A 20,421-nucleotide genomic window follows, 5' to 3' on the forward strand; every position below is an offset into this window, starting at 1 on the left:
CAAATCAGCTCTGGTGCAACCTACTGCTTCTAGACGTTACACAAATCATTCACAGGAGTCCAAGTGTGCAATTCCAGTTCCACAGAATCTCACATATACATCTCTTTAAGGAAGGCCCCAGTGTGTGTTTGAGAGAATTAGTGTGTGTGAGAGAAAACTGCTCACACATTGACAGAGGTCAAGGTTGTCCAATAGATTAATGTGTGTATGGACTTTATCACATGGGGAAAAATCAGGGGTTTAAACTGACAATAACCCATGAAAAATCTGGAGGAGAGCTGTCATATTACCACTCCAGATAGCTTTAAAAAAGCTGTCAAGACAGATCTCTTCCAGCAAGCCTTTCCTCAATAGGAAAACCCAGCCATAACAATAGAGCTTATTCCTGCTAAACCCCATGTAGCCTTTGCCCAATTTGGAAAGTTGCTGTTACTGTTATTGTTAATTTTATGATATTTTAATTATAGTCTGTTACCAGATTATTTTAATTGTCACTTGTTTAATTGTTATCTTAAGGGGGGGGGGAGGGAACTGTGGGTCATTTAAGATATTGTTGGAATTGTATGTAAGCCGCTTCGACTGCTTGTACAGAGAGGCGGGATATAAATAAAAGTTTATTTATAAAATTTTCACACACATCGTGATTAAAGAGGACTTACGTCGGCATAACAAGGTAATAACGTGAATGATTTATTGCTAGTATTACCTGGTTATTGCCAAGATAAGTATTCTTTAATTGCAATGTCATGTGAAAACCTTCACCGTGATTGTGCAATTATCATGTGATAATGCCCTGCTTTTCCCCGTGTGATAGAGTCCAATGACTGAGAGTGTTGCAGTGTGTGCATGTGTGAGGATTAGCATGTGAGAGTTTGAGAATGTGCATGAATCAGTGTCTGTGAGGGATGGAGACAGACCATGTCCGTGGTTTAGATTTAACTGGCTAAGGTGTGAGAGAGAAAAGCAGCAAGACAAACCATGTATCTGAGTGTGTGTGTGTGTTTGTGTGTGCAAGAGATTTGCGTGTGTCACTACTTTATCTCTATAAAGTAATCCTGTGTAGCACCTTTTGAGAATGAAAAAAAAATTCCTCTCAGGTAATGTCAGAGAATTATTGTGAATGAGCCCCCATGAGAGTGAGCATGTGAAAGAAAAAGAGCAAGACAAACAATGTGACTGAGTGTGTGAGAAAACAAGTGTACATTTAAGAGCGTGGCGGGGGGGGGGGGGGGGGGGAAAGGGGGCCCTTGAAAGCTGGTTCCACTGGGCCCTCAAATTGTCCACTGCTCCGATATCTTCAATGGCTGCTCAAAGGTGTTTTTGCTTGTTCCTCTTCTCCTTGAGCCCATCCAGCCACCTGTCTTAACAGACCAGAGGAGCTGTTTGTTACTCTTGGAAGAGTCTTTCCCCCTCCTTAGATAGATAGGGAATTCCTGCATGCAAACTCTCCCCTCTCTCTCTCATTCAAACTATGTGACTTAGGTCAGTCCCCCTTCGGGACTAACATTCTCTCAAGATTTTCTCCCAAACTGTTGTTTTCATCTTCCTGCTCTCTCAACTTTCTTTGGAAAGATAGCGAGATAAATATTTCTTTTACCTGAACTATTCGCTAGCTAGATTAGGATGTAGCTTCTATATAAATATAGGCGGGGTACAGACTGCCCAGAAGTCTCTGCTGCAAAAACGGCTCCTTTTAGCTGCACCGCAAAGTGCCAAAGACAGTGCAGCTGCACCGCAAAGTGCCAAAGACGTTGCAGCTGCGCATCTCCGTATGGAAGCTGTGCAACTGCGACGTAACAGTTACATGCGTTGTGTGTAAGGCGCTGCGTAATGGCAGCGTTTGCAAGGTGTGCTAGGGTTGCAGGGCATGTGTACTCGCCACCCCGAGGCAACCCTAGCACGTTGTGGATGCGCCACAAAGGGCCCGTCTGGAGAGGGCCACAAATTAAAGCCTTTAGCAAACTTTTGTTTTAAACTGCAAACTATTATTTGTGCTTGTTGTTTTTTGGAGTCAGTCTCAGTTCTTAGGAAAGCATATTTAGACAAGAGCACATTTCTGCTACTCTGCTAATCTAAAGCTAGACCCTAACAGGCTTGGCTTTGACATTTTTGATATTCAATATTTTTGTTTCCTTAGCAAAGGCTGAAGCCTTAGGAAACTTAAGTTACTCCACAGTTACATGCCTGCAAATGGGTACCAACTAAAGTGGCAGCATAGGGCAGTGGTGAGATCAGACAAATGCTGTGGTTCAGAGGCTCACATGCTACAGCACACTTCCACCACTCTTCCTTCGCTGGCCAGCCCAACATGTCATTCAGGAATGGAATGGCCAAGGCCACTTCTTCTCTGCCTCTGAAAGGGCACTGCCAGAGCCAGGTCATGATGGTGGTGGAATCAGCCCTGAGGAAGAGGCACTGCTGGCCTCCTCTGCTGCTGGAGACCATCACGGATAGCTGCTGGGCCTTTTGGCCACTATGCATCTACAGTGCACCACATTGAGCAGCTGTACTGGTTGACGCTGCAGTGGCAGTGACAGGAAGGGTGGGGAAGTGATGGCTTGTGGTGGGCCCTATTGGAAGCCACAATCCAGCAAGCTTTTCCGTTCTCCTCTCTCAGATGGAAGTAGCTGCTCCAAGTGCTATCCTCACCTTTTTCTTCCCCTCTAGGACACAAAAGGTCTGGAAGCAGAGGAATCAGAGTTGGAAGAGACCACAAGGATCATCCAGTCCAACTCCTTGCCATGCAGGAACAGGAATACACAATCAAATCACTACTAACAGATGGCCAAAGGAGTCTCCACAAGTCTGAGGTAGCGTGCTTCAGTGTTGAACAGCTCTTACCATCAGAAGGGGCAGGGGCAGGAGAGATCAAGGCCTCTGAGTCTCACATCCCCCTTGACCTACTATCATGCATCCCCTGAGGATCATGCCCCCCTCAAGTTTGAGAACCACTGTACTAGAGGAATTCTGGAGGAAAATCTTTCAGTTTGCTAGGGACTTGGGACTGGTTGGTGGTTTACTTTCCAGCAGGATGATGATGCTAAACACATGGCCAGAGGCTGAGGTCATTTAAAAATTTGGTTAAAAACATGTATTTCAGTGAAAGCCATTTAAGTCCATTTCAGTTTTAAGGTGTAACACAACACAATGTGGGAAAGTCAAAGAGGGATGTATATTTCTGAATGACAGTGTGTGTGTGTGTGTGTGTGGGGCTACTTACAGATGGGATTTGTCTGATGACACAGTGACTTCATGGCAAAGAAACAATGAAATTGGGTTTCAAGCCTATGCTGAAATCCTACTTGCTTTTGAAGATTCCACCTTTTTCACCAGCCCTTGTCCCTGTGCCTTTAAATGGCTGATTTGCAGCAATTAACATGTAATATAGTATGAACTCCATTGTGGGAGAAAGGCGGGATATAAATCCTTGAAATAAATAAATAAAAATAATGATTTATCTACCATATATACTCAACTATAAGTCGACCTCATGTATAAGTCGAGGGCAAGTTTTGGGGCCAAAATTATGGGGTTTTGCTATAACCCGTGGATAAGTCAAGGGTAAAATTTAGGGGCATATAACAAAGGATCTAAAGCAGGGGTAGGCAACCTTTTTGAGCCGGGGGCCGGGTTGCTGTCTCTCAGACAACTGGGGGGCCGAAGCCAAAAAATAAATAATTAAATACTTATTTAAAAATTTAAATAAATAAATAAACTGGGACAAATGTAGGACAAAATTTTCAAATGGTGGACACTTTTTTTTTAAAAAAGTGGAGGACACGTGAAAAAAATTGCTGATTTAAATAAAAATGTTAATATAAATGCATGTTTCTGAGGCTTCTAGACAATTGCCCCAGCGCATGAGAGGCCAAAGGCCCCGGCGGCAATCGGCAGCAGGACCAGGCTGGGGCCGGTCCCAAGGCCTCGCCGGGCCACAGGTTGCCAAAGCAAAATAATGTCAAAGAATTTATAAACTTCCAGCAGACATAACTCTATGTGCTTGTTCTTAAGGCTGGATGGAGAGAGTAGAGGGGGGTCAGAGCTTCACATATTATAATTTTGCTTTTCATCAGGAGATGGTTATTTCTTTTAAATAAGAGTTAAAGTACAGTACTTACACTGACCCGTGGATAAGTTAACTCAGGTTTTTGGGGCCAATTTTTTGACCTAAATTTCTAGACTTATACACGTGTATATACAGTATATGCTGAAAAGTTTTACTGGTTGATTTCTGCATATCAAAGTACTGTTAACAGCACTGATACCAGGTGTGTGTGTTTGTCAAAATCTCTGCCTCTCTGTATTTTTTGAGATACTTCTTTTGCCTTTTAGCCCAAAGGATTATGGACAAATAAAGAACCCACACATACGTTTGCTTGCTAACATGACATATACAATATTGCCTGTAAAGTTGGAAACAATATCTACAGCAAACCTAATCCTCTGGAATTATGTTTCCTTGTTAGTCCACAGAAGTGCGCAGCTTATTTTAAAGGTACATATGGAATGTGAGATTTAAAAATTTCTACAGTTTACCCTAAACATTTAACTCTGCAAGCAACCCTCTTGTAAACTAAGTATTTGTAAATGAAAGCATGCGGCCAGAAACATCTTTACTTAATTCCCTTTTAAGACAGAGGTTGTAAATAAGGACTTCTATATGTTTTTGGTGACAGTGAGTGCAAGAGAAAACATACAACACTTTTCTGGCAATTTACAAGTGCTTGTTTGTAAATGCAAGGTTGGGAGCAGGAAGAACATCCCATTGCTCTAGGCATACTTGCCTCCTTCCAGACTAGTTCTCTTCTTAGACATTTAGACTGTCCCTCCTTTACATATACAGTAGAGTGAGGCGATAGCCTGATGTGTGGGTGGACTTTTTAAAGCAATGTTTCCCAAACTTTGGTCACGATCTTTTTGATTTCATCTCCAGGAATTCTTGACTCTTATCCAAGTTGACAGAGGCTTCTGGGAGTTGTAGTCCAAAATACCTGGAATACCCAACTTTAGGAACAACTGTTTTAAAGCATGCATTCTAGAGGTAATAGGAAATCAATAGCATAGCACAGGGTTGTTTTATTACAAAGCTTGTTTCTGGGGCCCATCTCTCATCACTCTCTTTGGCTTTACTTTGGCATTAACACACAATGAACATAATGCCTTCTTACCATCACACACTGATAGGCAATTGTATTCAATTGTTTTCTTCATTTTCCACTCACCCTTCTTATGAGCAACTGGACTTCTGAATAGCTGCTCATTTTTCTGTTCTGCACAAAACAGCTGACACAGAACCCTGCTGTGTACTCTGCAGATGACACTGGATAGAATGCATAACTGAATACACAACTCCTTGCATTCATAATTACCATTAATTTACCTAACAATATTGTTTAAAATATTTCTAAAAGTGTTGACCCAGGAGGAAAAAAAATAATACTGCAGAAATACACAATAAAAAGACCACAGGAAAATGTAATTGTGGCTCAGCTGTACTTTTCTGTGGAGTAGTAAAGTTATGTCTAAACTGGTTTCTAAATGAACTTCTGATTAAACCTCATGATTTTGTTTAAGGCAAAGAGTCTACTTTGCTTTATACAAGAGAATAAACCTCCGAAGTAATTTTTGAGGTTAAAAATAAAACATAGTTTGGTATCCATCTTTATTACATCTTTACACAATAAAAACGCAGGTGGTCTTCAGACCTTACAATTCCATTCTAAATTACGCTTCCTCACTTGTAGGATGGATAATCTTGTCTCTACATACAGACCAGTGTGCTACAAATAAAAATTGGCTGGTTTAAACTAGATTGGTTTAAACCAAATGACTTAACCTGGCTATTACTATTCTTGTTGTAATCTTATAGTAATTTTTTATATGGGACCTTTTTTTACTGTTGTTAGCTGCCTGGATTCCCTGTGATTGGGCGGGATACAAATACATTTATATTATTATTATTATTATATTACTATTTCTTAACCCTATTACTTGAAAAGCAATGACTGTCTGAATTTTAACATTTTAACTAAGTTGATTGGTAGTTTTTCATTGTTAGATATCCAGTGTCAGTTGCTTCTTTTTAATTACTTTATTTTATAGCGCAAGAAATGCCATTTAGAAACAAATCCTTCAATTAAGCTAAGTTCAAACCAAAACAACTTGCTTTAAAAGAGCACTTCTTAAAACAACAATTATTAAAACCCCAACGGATACTGAGTTCCCACTGTATCTGAAAAAAAATATTCTGGTTGGGCATGCAGCAACGTACAACAAAATCCAAAAGCAGAAATACCTTTTTGGGGTCAGCTTCAAAGAATGCATTTTATACTTTGGAGATTACATAAAAAAAGGATTTGCTGCTAGTGGATTTTGTTGTATTTTGCAGTATCTGAGTGAGCATTGTCATGAATAACAGAGTGCGAAACTTAACAGATCACCGGGCCAAAACAGCCTGGCAATTTACATTGTTATATATTGCGGTGGAGGTCAGGGAGGGAGACAAATAGTCAATGTGTGATAATGAGGGGTGTGTGGAAGTGCATTTATCAATTATTTCCAATACTGCATGAAACAATCAATTTCTTTGTGTACATAAAATACCACTCAAAGCAAACCTGGTGCATGATTACATCTGAGGTTTAAAATTTTTAGGAAAGAAACTAAATCTCAAACAGAAAACACCAAGAAAGTTAATTTAAAACCAGAGGTAGAGTGGGCAAGAAAAACTACGCAAACAGAAAAGAAGGGACATCACAAATATTGGGCTACTCATCTGCTATGTGTAAATAAGCATGAAGAAGACACAGGAATTTCTTCTCAAACAGTTTAATAGCAAATAAACAAAGGGAGGTACCACACTTGGCATATACAAAATGACTTCTTATCTGTGTGTCTGTGCAATTAAAACAGCTTTAAGTTCCCCAGTGGGACAAAAAGAAACCACACACAAAAGGAAAAAAATTCCTTAATACATACTCGCTCGTTCCAAACTTGTAACAAAACTTTCATTTTTAAATCCACTACACAAACTTCGTGATCAAAAAAGCATCATGTGCTTCCATTGTTTTAAACCATTAAAGTAAAATTCATAATTTTCTACAGAGTACAACACAATTTCACACAAAAAAGACATTTCGTTTTGCAAATCAAACAAGAAAAAAGAACAGCTCAAACAAGGTAAAGAAAAGCATTGCTACAACAGAATCACGACTCTGAGTTGATTAAATCCTGTTACTGCAGAACAGACTCTACATTTGGTCATAGTGGCAATTTGTTTTTTTGTCACATTTGTGAATCACTTTACATTGTTTTCTAGTAGAAAAGGCAAAAAACTGTACAAAACCCCTAGTGTTAAATACAATGTTTGTACCAATAAAAAAGCCCACAGGTTTGTTTTCAAAATGTAAATTTTCTTTTTTTTAAATTATTCACAAAAAAGCAGCCAGAAATAAAAGGCAGCTGCTGCTTTACTGTCTCAAATCCATTAAAACCACCACAGAATAATTAAAACAACCGAAGAAGGAAAGAAAAGAAAAGTAACATCCAATGTTTGGCATTTTGGTTTTCTCCAGAGATTTTTTATTCCACAGGATTCTCCAGAGTTCCTCATGAAACTGTATGAGCATTGTAAAGAAATGTATTGGCAAAATTAATCTATACAGTGCAGGTTTTCAACTTCCCTGCTATCGGACATCCCTGTGCATTGCGACTGTGAGCCTAAGAGCAACCATCTCACAGCTGTACTCCCAGATAATGCAGTCATATCCTTTTCAAGCAAACACTTGTCCTCAAGAAGTGATGACTACAAGGTTGAGGGAAAAGCTACCTATGCTTACTCATCTAAGAAGCATGGAGAAACACTGCTCTGCCCAACAAGGGGGTGGGGAATTGTTTGTCCCTAGCAATGAGGCAAATTAACACTCCACATGGCCTGGAGAGGTCGCCTATACACCTCTACTCTGCAAACATTTTGCTTCACACTTTTTCCTCTTAGTTTTCTTAATGACTTCCCCATCCCTTTGCGCCTTGTGATAAAACATCTACCACAGGACTTCCTTGCAGGTGCTGTGAAACTGAGTACTTAAGTCTCAGCAGATTGTATGTATAGCAAAGCTGAGGCACACCTCCCAGAGAAGGATAATCTGTCCTATTTCTTCATCAGGCCAGAAAGAAAGAAAAAGAAAGAAAAAACTGCATGACTCCTTACCCAATTTAAGAACAAAAACTTAAAAAAAAAAACTCCATAGAGGAGACTCCCCAGCTAAGGCCCCTGAGAAAAGGAGCCGGGGTTGGTACCCTGTTCAGGTAACAGCTAGTAGGCTGTTATATTGTGCTTGTCATTTGGAGAAAGAGCCAGCAGTTTTGAGCCTAGGCTTACAGATTCCTTCTATAGGAAATGCAGAACATGCTACTTCAAGTGTACAGACTGGAGAGCAATCAAGCTTGCATCACTGAGTTCTAATGGTGCTAAAACTCACACAGCAAGCTACATATTATACAAGAGGTACAAATTAAGGCTACCCCAAAAGAGCTTTAGCTCCAATGGATCTTAGAAGCACTATTAGCAAACATCCCACAACTTTCTGTTGAACTTCTGTCAACAGCCTGCCCCCCCACTATTGCTACTGTCACCGCTGCCACCACCAGAACCAGTGCAATCAAACCCCCTGAGACCTTTCCATAGCTGTGATGATAGAGCAAGGTGCAGATACTCTGTTGAGCAGTCCAAATGCACAGGAGATGTCCTAACATGACATATGACCACAAGTCTGGCATTCAAAAAAGGATAGCTTTGAAACCTATTAAATTGCTCAGTTTTTGCACAAACTATAGAAAACAGAGGTGAAGAGTGTGTATATCTATATACAAGATTGTGAAGAACACAGCAGGAAACATGCAAAACGTTTACAAGGGCATTACTTGAGTTTTTAAAGGAAAAACAAACAAAATCTCATATTTTGCTGAGGAGACTGTAGTTACAAAAAACTAAGCATGCTAGGGGTTTAACAAAATACAACATCAACTTTGATTAAACTGTCACTGCAGACAAAGGCTGATAATCACACAAGAAGGAAAAAGCTGTAAGTGCCAGGGCAAAAATGCAGCTACAATCAGGAGAAAGTGTAGTTCAAGTGTTTTCTGCTGAGGCTACTCAAGTCAAAGAATACATGCTATCTCCCCAAGCACAAAATGTAGATTCAGCAAAATGTGACCAGAAACCTCCTGAAAGTTTTAAGTTGCATCATTTTACTTTTTCCTTCAAAGATTTTTGTTTTAAAACTAAGCACACAGAAAAAACTAAGCCTAGAAAGTGATTGGCTGTATGTTCACAGAAATACAAATACTCCACAAGGTATGCTAGCAAGGCTGCTCTGAAGACAATTACAAAGAATCAGAATCACAAAATCAAGTGGTTATCTTACGAAGTTCTAGAAAAATAGAATTCTTTTATATTCAAATGCAAGTTTAAATATTCCCCTTCAGCAGTCTTTCTAGCAAAACCAATTTGGCAGCACAAAAAAGGAGGGGGAAAAAAAAAAGAAAGAAGAAACAAACATAATAAAAATACACATCAGCATCAAAAGTCAACACAAGGTCAAAAGGTGAGAGTTCAAGCATCAGAGAAGCTGAAGAGACAAGGATTTGGACGATGTACTTGAACGCCACATCGACATGCTTTAGGCACAACGATGAACAAACGGCAGGAATCTAGAAAAAAAACAAACCAGAAAGAAGGAGACCCACTGAGTTACACAGAGCAGTACATCCAAACAGAGAGAGAGAAAGAACAAGAATGGGCACTGTACAATGAGACCTCTTGGGGAAGGGAGTTGACAGGGAAGGGCAGCACATGCCAACAATGAACAAGTAAAAGTTGAAGTGTGCAGGACACCAAATAAATGTCATAACTGTCAGAAACCAAATGGAAGGAGAGGCCTGGGATTCCCTTTAGACACTGGCTGCAGAATGGACTATGGCTTAAGTGGCACACAGATGGCTGTGCATTTTATCACAGCTCTGAGCCAGTGTTCCTACTACGTCCGCTTGAGGAAGACAACAAAGTAAATCCACTCTGCTAGAATCAGACTTCCTAAAACATGTTTCCAAAATGGTTTGTGATTCAGACTGCAAGAGATGGGAAACACTGAAGGAATCCTTGGGGGATTGATCGGTGAGATACTTTATCCTTTCTTAACTCAGGATAGGCTTAGAAATCCATACTCTTTTTTTTTTCAGCTAGTGTTTTGAATACAATATTAGTTTTTGGCTTTATAACCAAAAAATGACATACAGCATATTAGTGGAACCGATTCCCTTATGAATTAGGAAGGAATTAAGACTTGACTGCAAGTTAAGACTTGCTTTGGCTGAGCCCTTTTCACAATAATAGCTGCAAATAAACTTGCTTTTGCAGCTCTTTCAATAAAAAAACCCTACTTCCTGAATTTGTGAGGAAGAATTCTGGACTCTCAGAACTTCTACAGTCACTATTGCCAGTCTAAGTGGAAGAAATTTTGTCTGCAGCATCTTGAAATTTTTTGAGTTTATATAATCACTAATAGGGAGGGCACATCACAAAAGACATAATTTGCAAGGACAAATACATTTAAGCATTCTGTTAATGAGATGATTTACATGAAAAATTATCTGAAACAGAATGAGATTACTTGGGAAAGTGTGCTTCTTCAATTTGCCCTAGCTTTCATTTCAATTACAGTCAGTGGCATAATACAGCACAATTTAAACATACCATTACATTTCAGCTCCTTGAAATAAAGCAACCTTCTGTGTGTGTGTGTGGATTCCCAAAGCATGCGGATCTGCAATTTACAAGTACTGAACTACCAGGTCACAATTTACTTTAAAGTTATCTTGGTTGACTAGAAAGAACAAAGGCTTTGGATCCATAGTATTTGTTCCATGGATGAAAAGGTCTTTACAACAACAGAAGGCTTCTGATCCATGCAGCAGCAGCAGCAGAGGAAACCCACACTGATTCCTCCTCTCAGTACAGGCTATACCCCAGAAAACCTAATCCTGAAGGTTGGGAGGCCCTCTGGAATAGGATGAAAGGTGATGCTGGGGAATGCAGACAGAAGGGGAATAGGTGAAAATAGCAAACCCTCCTGGCTGGGGAGCACACAGACCCACCACACTGCATTTGGTGAGGAAATGGGGGAGATTTACAGAAGTTAACTATGCCAAGCTAACAAACAAACAGCATCTTTGGGATTTTTGTTCTTAACATGAAGTATACAAGTAGAATCTAAAAAGTAGATTCCCCACCCATTAATACATTTACAAGGATTCACAGAAAGTTTAAAAACTCACAGGGAAAAACAGGATAATTGTATGGCAATTCTAATCTGTGGTTGCCTAGTCTATTTTTTTCTTATAAAAATAAGGCTCCTTTGGAAAGTGATACTTCAGTATTTGCCTCATGCCAAGTCTGCTTGAAATGATTTTTAGTATAGCATGTCTCCCTTAACTCATTCCAGTCTTGTGTCTGCATATTACTGAACATATTTTCTGAGAAGTGGATTTAATCTAAACAGCATCAAGAATTATATTCATGATTAAATATAATTTTAAGTTAATATACTGCTGACTATTTTTATAGTTTATTTGATCCATCTGTTACATTGGTCCAAACATAAGAGACTAATAATTTTTCTAAGAGAGGCAAACATAACATGATAATATCCCAGGCTTTCTACCAAAGTATCTATTCAGCTCTGAAAAGGGAATGGATAGGGGAGAGAAATAAACTTTAATGAAAATTTTTTGACAGAATGTCAGGTTGCACCAAAACACAACATGGGAAACATATGTGTGCATGTGTGTGTAAGAGTATCCTTCTTGTCAATAGCGAATCTAATTCAGAGGGACTTAAATTTAAAATCTGCTTTGAAAAGCATACATGATCAGACTGACAAATCAAACAAAACTGAGAAGGCATATTTTGGTTCAAGTCTTCTAGATTAATTTAGAACAGCAGCACCAAAGGCACAAAAACATTGCCAATATATTTTAAAGATTAATTTTTGGAAATCAACCTGGATATATTTGCTTTGGTAATAGTGTTGTCTCGGATGGGGGCACATGAATGAATCATATACTACTTGGTAATTATATAAAATAATATACTGTATGCTGAAATGTTGCCTTGCAACTCAATAGGAGGCATTTTTCTTCACAGTGGGCATGATGACAGCATATCAACAGGTTATGGGGATTATGGTCATTAAACAAAAATGACAGAATAGATTATTCAGAAATGCGGACATGGGTGGCCAAACAAGAAACAAAGAAAGGTAGTGAGAGAGAGAGAGAGAGAGCAGAGGACAGAAAAGGTACTGGGAGGAGTGACTATAGATAAAACTCGAGCACAGCGTTCCCCCTCCACTAGTTCACAGCATTAATTCTTTTCCTATTTAGCAGTTTGTCCAGCTGCAAACAGGCCACTGAAAGTCAGTAGTTTCAAATAAGCACATTGTTTTATGTATATGTAACACAATCACATTCAGGATTATGCAAAACCCTGGTTTTTTCCAGTGAAATAATTTAGATAATAAATATTCTCCACCCAGGAGCAGTATAAAACTTCTATAAAAATAGAAACACATTCTTGGTTATATTAGGTTGCAACTGGAGCAGCTGCTCCCAACCATGACCTTTTTTTTTTCCTGAAAAGTATATTATTTATTTTTTAAAATCCTGTGACAACCCAGGAAGCCTCAACACTCCAATACTTCTTTTTTGACATAGAATATCAGGACACAAACTTTTCCTAGTGTACAAAATTCACCTAAATGTATGCATATGCTTCTGAACAGACTCAAATATCGAACAAAGAAGGGTACCATATGCCAGCATAAATAGAAAATTTGGCAGTCTGACCATCCAACCCTTTTGCCATTACTGTATGTGCTTTATAATACTGACAGTTTTATATTCACTAATCCATCCACCAGGATTACAGACAGGTTTGTAACAACAATACTTCTAAATCCACCATATAAAGTAATCTGAACCTGAGATGGATGGCCTTGCAGAACTTACACTTTGAGGTTTAATACATAGGGAGCCCAGTCCCTGATTATGTCCAATTCTTGTTCTGAGCCATGTCAAGCACATTCTAAAATGGCATTTCAGGATGAATAAGACTTGTGGATCTTTCTGACAGAGTGAACTGGATTTTTTTTCCTTTAATCTGTTTCCCATCTCCCTTAAATACCAAATTTCCAATTACAGAACATGTGGTTTGACTTGTACATTGTGAAAAGCATGACAATCAACAGGGGAAGGGTACAAACTGAGAAAGAAGGAGTGCATTGAACCTTATGTATAACTATGTAAGCTTTCCCACTAGTAGGGCTGGTTTTTTTGACTCAAGGGCTAGGTTTTGTACTGACATCTTGCCATGGCTCAGGCCAGAATGTCAGAAGTTCCCTTTAGTCCCATTTCATTGGTGTATATAAAAAAGCCTTTTAACATTTTGGCAAAAGGCACACACATGTAAAAATGTGTATTAGAAAGAGAAGAAACCTGATTTCAAATTGTTAGGCACCAGGCTACATGTAACACAAAGGCAAGATCAAGATTCTGTGAGGTCTCACAAAATCTTGCATGAAACCTTTGCACGTAGCCTTTCATATCTAATAGTGGAGCACACACACTCAAAGGAAAACTGCAATGTAGCAAGAATGCATGTGTATAAGAAAAAAAAATACCTTTGAGACATCAATTTTTCTGGATACTTGCTTGCAGAACGAGTGCAAAAAAGCAGAGTGCCATTAATCAGAGCAACATGAACTTATTAAAAGCCACTTGCATGTTTAGTATTAAGAAGGATTTAAGTTGTATTTTGAGGGGGTGCTGATTCTGGTACAGCTTTATGTACAAGGTAAAGAATGAAGAGAAGAAAAAACAGAAAATTTGATCATGATTTGCAGAATTTGAAATGTCATAAGTCAAAACCAGGATTTCCTGGTTTACATCCTTATTTATATGTGTTGGCATTAAACTGACTGGATTCAAGCTTAGCTTTCATCAAGTAAAAACCACTGAAAGATTAGCAATGCCTAATTTTTTAAAAAAGGTTGCCCTGGCTGGATTGTAAATGTTTGATTTTTAAAAAATCATTGGATCACACTCACTGTGCCATACAAAAACATTATAGCATTGTAATTACTACAGTTTTCCTTTCACACATGAATTTAACACATGAATTGCCCAACTATTTTTCTCCCACTCTAGAGAATGATTTCAGTATGAAGTCTTTGCATTAACTAAATAAAGCTGGGAAAATGAGAGTATGGCAAGGCTCCTTGGGGTCTGGCTCAATTACCAGCCACCAAGTAGTTTGGATTCAGTCCCTTCCCCTCCTCCTCTCCTGTTCATGAATATCATTTGCAGTTTGGCAATAGATCTGCTCCTCTTCTCTTTGTCATGTCTAAGTCATACAATGTCAGTTTGAATTGCACCTGCTATTTTGCTTTCCTCCCCAAGGTGGCTGGCATTGGTCCTTCTCAAAACACAATGGTTACAAACACAGCAAACTTTTTTTTAAAAAAAATCAGCGATATGGCACCTAAACTCCAAAGTAAAACACTGGAAACAAAAGCACAAACTCGTCCTCCATCCGAAGAATTCCCAGTAGAGGTGGCAGCTGAGTCTTCAGCGGAAGATGTGCCAGACAGAATGACATCAAATAGCTTCTGTGACTGTAAAATACAGCCTTCAAGAGTTTTTCAATCACTAAGCGCACTCCTCCCCAACTTACCAGAAGATCCTTCTCACTCCAGTTCCAGAGGGGAGGGGCGCTCAGTATGGCTTGCTGTCATTCTTAGAGCGCTTGAGCTGTACTTTCAGTCGTTTCATGCCAATTTGAAATCCATTCATTGACTGGATGGCTGCTTGTGCCGAAACTGGATTGTCATAACTCACAAAGCCTATGAAAAGGAAAAGGTGGTATGCCAAAGGTGAGATTAGAAGAAGCATAACTGAAGCAGTATTTTTAGACTGAAAATATAAACAGCATTTGCATACATACTATGGCTGCAATATATGTGAACTTTTAATGTGTCTATAGTTAAATATATACAATGGCTGAAGAGTTTTAAAAAAGCATGTGAGACCACAGCTTCTTTATATGAGGACTCAAGGAAAAGGCAGAGATAAAATGCTTCAATGCATTGTAGCATGTAAATTGCCAATGCATTCTTACATGAAATCTAAAACAAACAGAGGGTTCTGATTCTGTTCCTAGCCACAGTAATTCTAGTGGCTCTGGGTTGCATTGTAACAGTTATATGAAAAGCGAGGGAAGTAAATATGTCTCAATTGCTGCTAAATAGAAGAGAAATCACTTGTTCAGAAGAGTATTTTTGAGGAGATGCCCCTGATAATGGATACCACATCCTAACAAGTTGCTCCAAGGAAAACAGTAGGAACTGACTTGGAAGGAATAGCTTTACATTTAATTTTTTTAAACAAAAACAACAAAAGGAATATAATACAGCAATACTGAGAGCTATACTCAACTCAAGCATGTCTTGAGTGTGAATAAATGGACATTCCATTCCAAGAAGGGCAAAAACACATCTGTACTAAAAATGGATTTAATATTATATCAGCTATGGCAAATCTACTGACTTCACTAAGAATTTGGTGTATATAACTGTGTAAGAACTATAGGAGCAACTGTGACAGAAGATGGGAGAGGAAGTCAGCTTTCCCTTCCAGAGGAGCACTTTCTGTCTCATGGAGTGCTTTGATTCTGGGGAGGGGAGAACATACTGGACTGCTGTTGGATGAAGGGAGCTGAAAGGTCCTGGAGGACAAGGACCCTCTATAACAGGGGAAAAGTGAAACAGAATTTTCTGGGGTTTCTGTTTATGGAGGGAATCACAAGGGCTGTCTAGCCCTACCATCTGACATGCAGAAATCTCCAGCAAAAGCATTCGCAAGAGATGGCTAACTATAATCTGCAACATTATTTTGTGTACTTTCTGAATGAATAGGCAATAAATTCACCACAAAAATAAATGTAAAGGTCAGTTAAATTAGGTGGAATTCGTTTTAAAAATATACATTTCATATTCAGATTGAATTCATATTAAACTAATGCAAATAGCATCATGCTATGATGGACTGGACAGACACAGCACATAAAGTAGCAAGATGTAGAAACTAAGGGATGTGGAAGGGAATGATCACACTTCACATATTTGTGAAGAAAGCACCTATTTGCACAGGAAGCACAAATGAGAGCTATGTCCTCTCTCATGAGAAAAGACTCTAGGACTCAGCAAATACAAATGAGAAACCACTCAGGGTCAAAGGCTTTCCCAGCAGACAATGATCATCAATTAACAGACACTAATCCTCTTTTGCATATATTCCTACCCTGAGGCCCAGCCATCAACAACAGAACAATACACAGATTAACATGGGAATCACTCCTCCTTACCCAGGATCACACAGTATGTATGGTGTGTGTGTGTGTGTGTGTGTGTGTGTGTGTGTACACACACACATACACACTCTCTCTTTTCCCTCTCTTCCAGGTCAACATTCTCTGAAGATGCCAGCCACAGATGCCAGTGAAACGTCAGGAATAAACTCTTCTAGAGCATGGCCACATAGCCTGAAAAACCCACTAAAAACTAGACACTTTATCAAAAACCTGCAATACTTTTGATCCACCAGACCAAACATAGCCCCTCTGCTACATATGCTGGTCCATCAACATTCCATAAATCTTTTCATTTTTATTTCCTGCCTAGGCTGGAAAAAACCAAGGAACTGAATTGAGAACTCCATAGAGAGGAAGGTAGCCATTCTTACAAGTGATGGACCTGTCTGGTAGTAAAATAATTCTGGAACTAGAGTAAAAACTTAACTGCAAGAGTAACTGAAAGTAACTGAGATAAAGTTTATGTTAAATGTATTGGTAGGCTTATTATTAAAAGATGTGCCAGTTACTGACTGATTATAAATAACCTATTATGAAAAATTGTCTTTATCACGAAAAAAGAAGCAAAACGTTATACAGTAGTTCTTGGAAACTCACACAGAAGAATTATAGTTACAGCTGCCTCAACATTTTTGCAGGTATTCGTTCTGGAAATGGACCCTCCCCCCCAAAAAACCAAAAACAGAAACTCACATATATTCAAGCCCCATTGGCTTGAATGGCTGTGTGTTCCCGTGCGTCATTTTAGCCAATAGTGTTTGCCCCTCTGAATAATCAAGACCATGGACTTCAAGTCCACGAAAATGGAGGGGCAACTGTACTAGTAAGATCCTGAGAAAAATCCTCACTCATTTTACACTGCACTGATGTTTGTATTTATCATTAGAAGAGAAAAGCAATCTAGCCTGGGGTGCCTATCAACCATGGGGCAGGCCCAAGCCCAGTGCTCCTAGCCTACATTTCATTTGTTGATCCTCAAGCTGTGCAGGTCTTTTCTCATTACCAAATAGCAAACAGGATATCAGAGTGACCCAAACACTGTAAAATTTCTCCGAAGTTTCAATCTCTTTAAGAAAGGGATGGGGGAGGGGAGGCAAGGTTTAAATTAACCTTGCAAAGTTCATGGGAAGCTAACATGAGTGAAAGACTCTTCTGAGGTGTATACACAAAAATACTGCTTTCATCCTATTTTTTCTCTCTCTGAGAAAACGAGTTAAGAACACTTTTGAGAATTTGGTGGTATTAAGTAACTATGCTTTTCTGTCGTTTTCAAGCTATCCTTCTCAATATATTTTCTGAAATAAACCAGCTCCTTCTCTTTTACTTAGTTTACTACAGTATTTCATTTTTCCTCTTCCACAAAAAAACAAATTACCCCAACATACCAAAACATTTGCTCAGATTGGTCTGCTTGTCAATGAAAACCTTGGCAGAGACGACATTCCCAAAAGGCATGAACATCTGCAACAAATCTTGGTCCCCAAACTCCTGGGGAAGGTGATAGATGAACAGATTGGCTCCCTCTGGACCTTTAAAACATCCATTTAGAAAAAAATTTAAAGAAAAGCACAAATCTTCAGGTCTTAATGTAGAGGGTGAAAGCAGAGAACAAAACTCATTCAAACTTACAGAACTGGGCTTGGTTCCACAGAATACCAAATACAGTGGTACCCCGGGATACGAATTGATCGCGTTACGAAATTTCCGGGATACGAAAAAGTTAGATTGGAAAAAACTGTTCCGGGATACGATATTTTTTTCGGGTTACGAAATTTATTTCGGCGCGAAATTCAAACGCAAAGCGCGGCTAGCGGCTTTCCAGCGCTAACGGAAAGCCTTTTCGGGTTGCGAAATTATCGGGTTACGAACGGAACGGCGGAACGAATTAATTTCGTAACCCGAGGTAGCACTGTACTGTGAAACTCTACTGTGTCCTGATGTGATTGCTTCCTGCCAGAAAACTACAAAGATTTTTAAGGCTCCTTCTTAAAATTAGTATTTAAATCAGGTATTTAACAGATGGAGAAAAATCAGATTTAAATCGAAGACTGGATCTTGAAAGTAACACATGGCTAGCAAGTTAACTCATAAATACTTCTCTATATTATCAATCAATTCAACCTCTGCTGTACCTGGTATAACTGCTGCTAACAAAGTGATCTCAAAATCACCAGTTAAAAGCTTCTATCAGCTTTAGGCTGGGATGAAATTTTTGGATGCTGCTGTGGGGTGTCAGGGCTTCAAAAATGCCTGGAAGGTACACTTACTCTGCTGTTGGTTTTTAGGCAAACGTCCATTCTGTAAATCTGATGATAGTGAGATTCTACATCGGCTACTCAGCTATGCATGGGTAACTGAGCAGTGTCTCCTGGTCCAATTCCCCCTTAAACCTACTTCACCAAGCAGCTGCCAAATCGGATAAAAGCTGGCAATCGGGGTGCAAGGAGGAGGATGTTTCCAACCCCCTCCCACAAGGACTTGCAGCAGGGGTCCTGTTTTTGATTGTCACACTCTCACTGACTGGTGGGAAAGAGATGAAACATCTTCCTTCTGAGCCTTGTTATCAGCTGAACAAACCTCCTTTACCTGATCTGGCAGCTGCCTGGTAAAGAAGTTTGGGAGGGCATCACAATCATGACTACAGTGCCACCATCATGGCTACATAAAGTTCATGAATAAAGATCAGTTATGGAACTTTGACTTGTGTTTATGCATCCATAACTGCAATACTGAATTTCAGTTAATAATTCTGCAAAGTTAGAGCTGTTGAATAAATTAGATAATCTGGTTGGCTAACAAAATAAAGTGGTGTATATGGAATAAAGATACTCCACGTGAAATGTTTTCAAAATCTGAAATGCACAATATAAAAACAAATATCTACTTTCCTATAAATCTGGCAACATCAATGAGGGTTCTAAAGGCATAACAAAAGTAATGAAGCTGACGAAATGAATTAGTCTTCCCGCTTGATTTGCGAGGGATCCATTCTGGATCACCCTGTGAATCAGAAAAAATGCAAATACTCAAGTCCCCATTGATCATAATGGTCACGTGCTTCTGCACATATGCCATTTTGTCCCTCCTGGCTTGCTGTCCGTGAAGGATCAAAACCACAGACGCCGAGTTCATGAATGGGAAGGGACAAGTGTATATATTTTTCTTAGTGAAAGACAAAGATTTAAAAGTACCTGGATGTTTAGAAATAGCCAAAGCCCAACAGAAACAGGTTTATATACATTAGTTGTTTGATGAATGAACCCAGGGAAAACTTTACATATTTTCTGTCTATGGCATCTGTATAAATGGCCCTCCACATCTGTGACTTTGATTTTTGCAGATTTGATTAATATGTGTTCTCTAGGAATCTCTAGTTCTTCCACCACAACTCTATGGTCAATATTCACCATAAATATCTTTGGAAGACCTAGAGATTTCTAGAGAGAACATGTCAATCAAAACCATAAATAATCACCTCTCTAGGCATTTGTAGGCCCTCCAGTGCAATTCTTTGGTCAACATCTGGCAGATGTTAACCACAATGTTTTGCTGGAGGACCTAGAGGTTCCTAGACATGTTCTCAGAGGTAAAAAAAATAGTAAAAACTTTCACACAGGTCCCGCGCTCCTAACCCAAGTGAGTGTGTAGGGCCCACTGGAACTCTAAAATCAGTGGAAGAGAATATTTTGTACCACCACCATGTACAAAGCCCACATCCCATCAGAACTTTCCACCTACCTTCCTTTTGACTTCCTGCTGCACCAATACTCTGCTGTGTTAACAGACTCTGGTTGTATAGGGTGGGCAATGCTGCAGCAGCATACTGCTGGATCCCAGAATAGGCCTGAGTCAGGGCTTCCATTGTGCTCCCAGTGCCATTTGAAAGACCACCACTGCCTAGACCACCATTTAAGGCTGCCATTCCTATGCAAAAAATA

General features: G+C 39.3%; 1 protein-coding gene across 11 annotated transcripts in view; it reads right to left on the minus strand.

Moving 5' to 3' along the window:
• Positions 1-6,812: 6,812 nt before the first annotated feature.
• Positions 6,813-20,421, minus strand: part of CELF1 (CUGBP Elav-like family member 1) — a 48,324-nt gene continuing 34,715 nt past the window's right edge. For 5 of the 11 annotated variants that reach the window (XM_042439153.1, XM_042439117.1, XM_042439099.1 and 2 more), the window contains 4 exons: positions 20,222-20,407; positions 17,869-18,024; positions 14,789-14,957; positions 6,813-9,711 (listed from right to left, as the gene is read on the minus strand). In XM_042439153.1, coding sequence (XP_042295087.1) covers positions 14,830-14,957; positions 17,869-18,024; positions 20,222-20,407 — 470 coding nt within the window. In that variant the 3' untranslated portion in view covers positions 6,813-9,711; positions 14,789-14,829. The remainder of the gene's footprint in view (positions 9,712-14,788; positions 14,958-17,868; positions 18,025-20,221; positions 20,408-20,421) is intronic. The other 6 variants (XM_042439142.1, XM_042439133.1, XM_042439126.1 and 3 more) reach the window with 2 other exon arrangements.

Source organism: Sceloporus undulatus, chromosome 1 (genome assembly GCF_019175285.1).
Source record: "Sceloporus undulatus isolate JIND9_A2432 ecotype Alabama chromosome 1, SceUnd_v1.1, whole genome shotgun sequence".
Lineage (NCBI taxonomy): Eukaryota > Metazoa > Chordata > Lepidosauria > Squamata > Phrynosomatidae > Sceloporus > Sceloporus undulatus.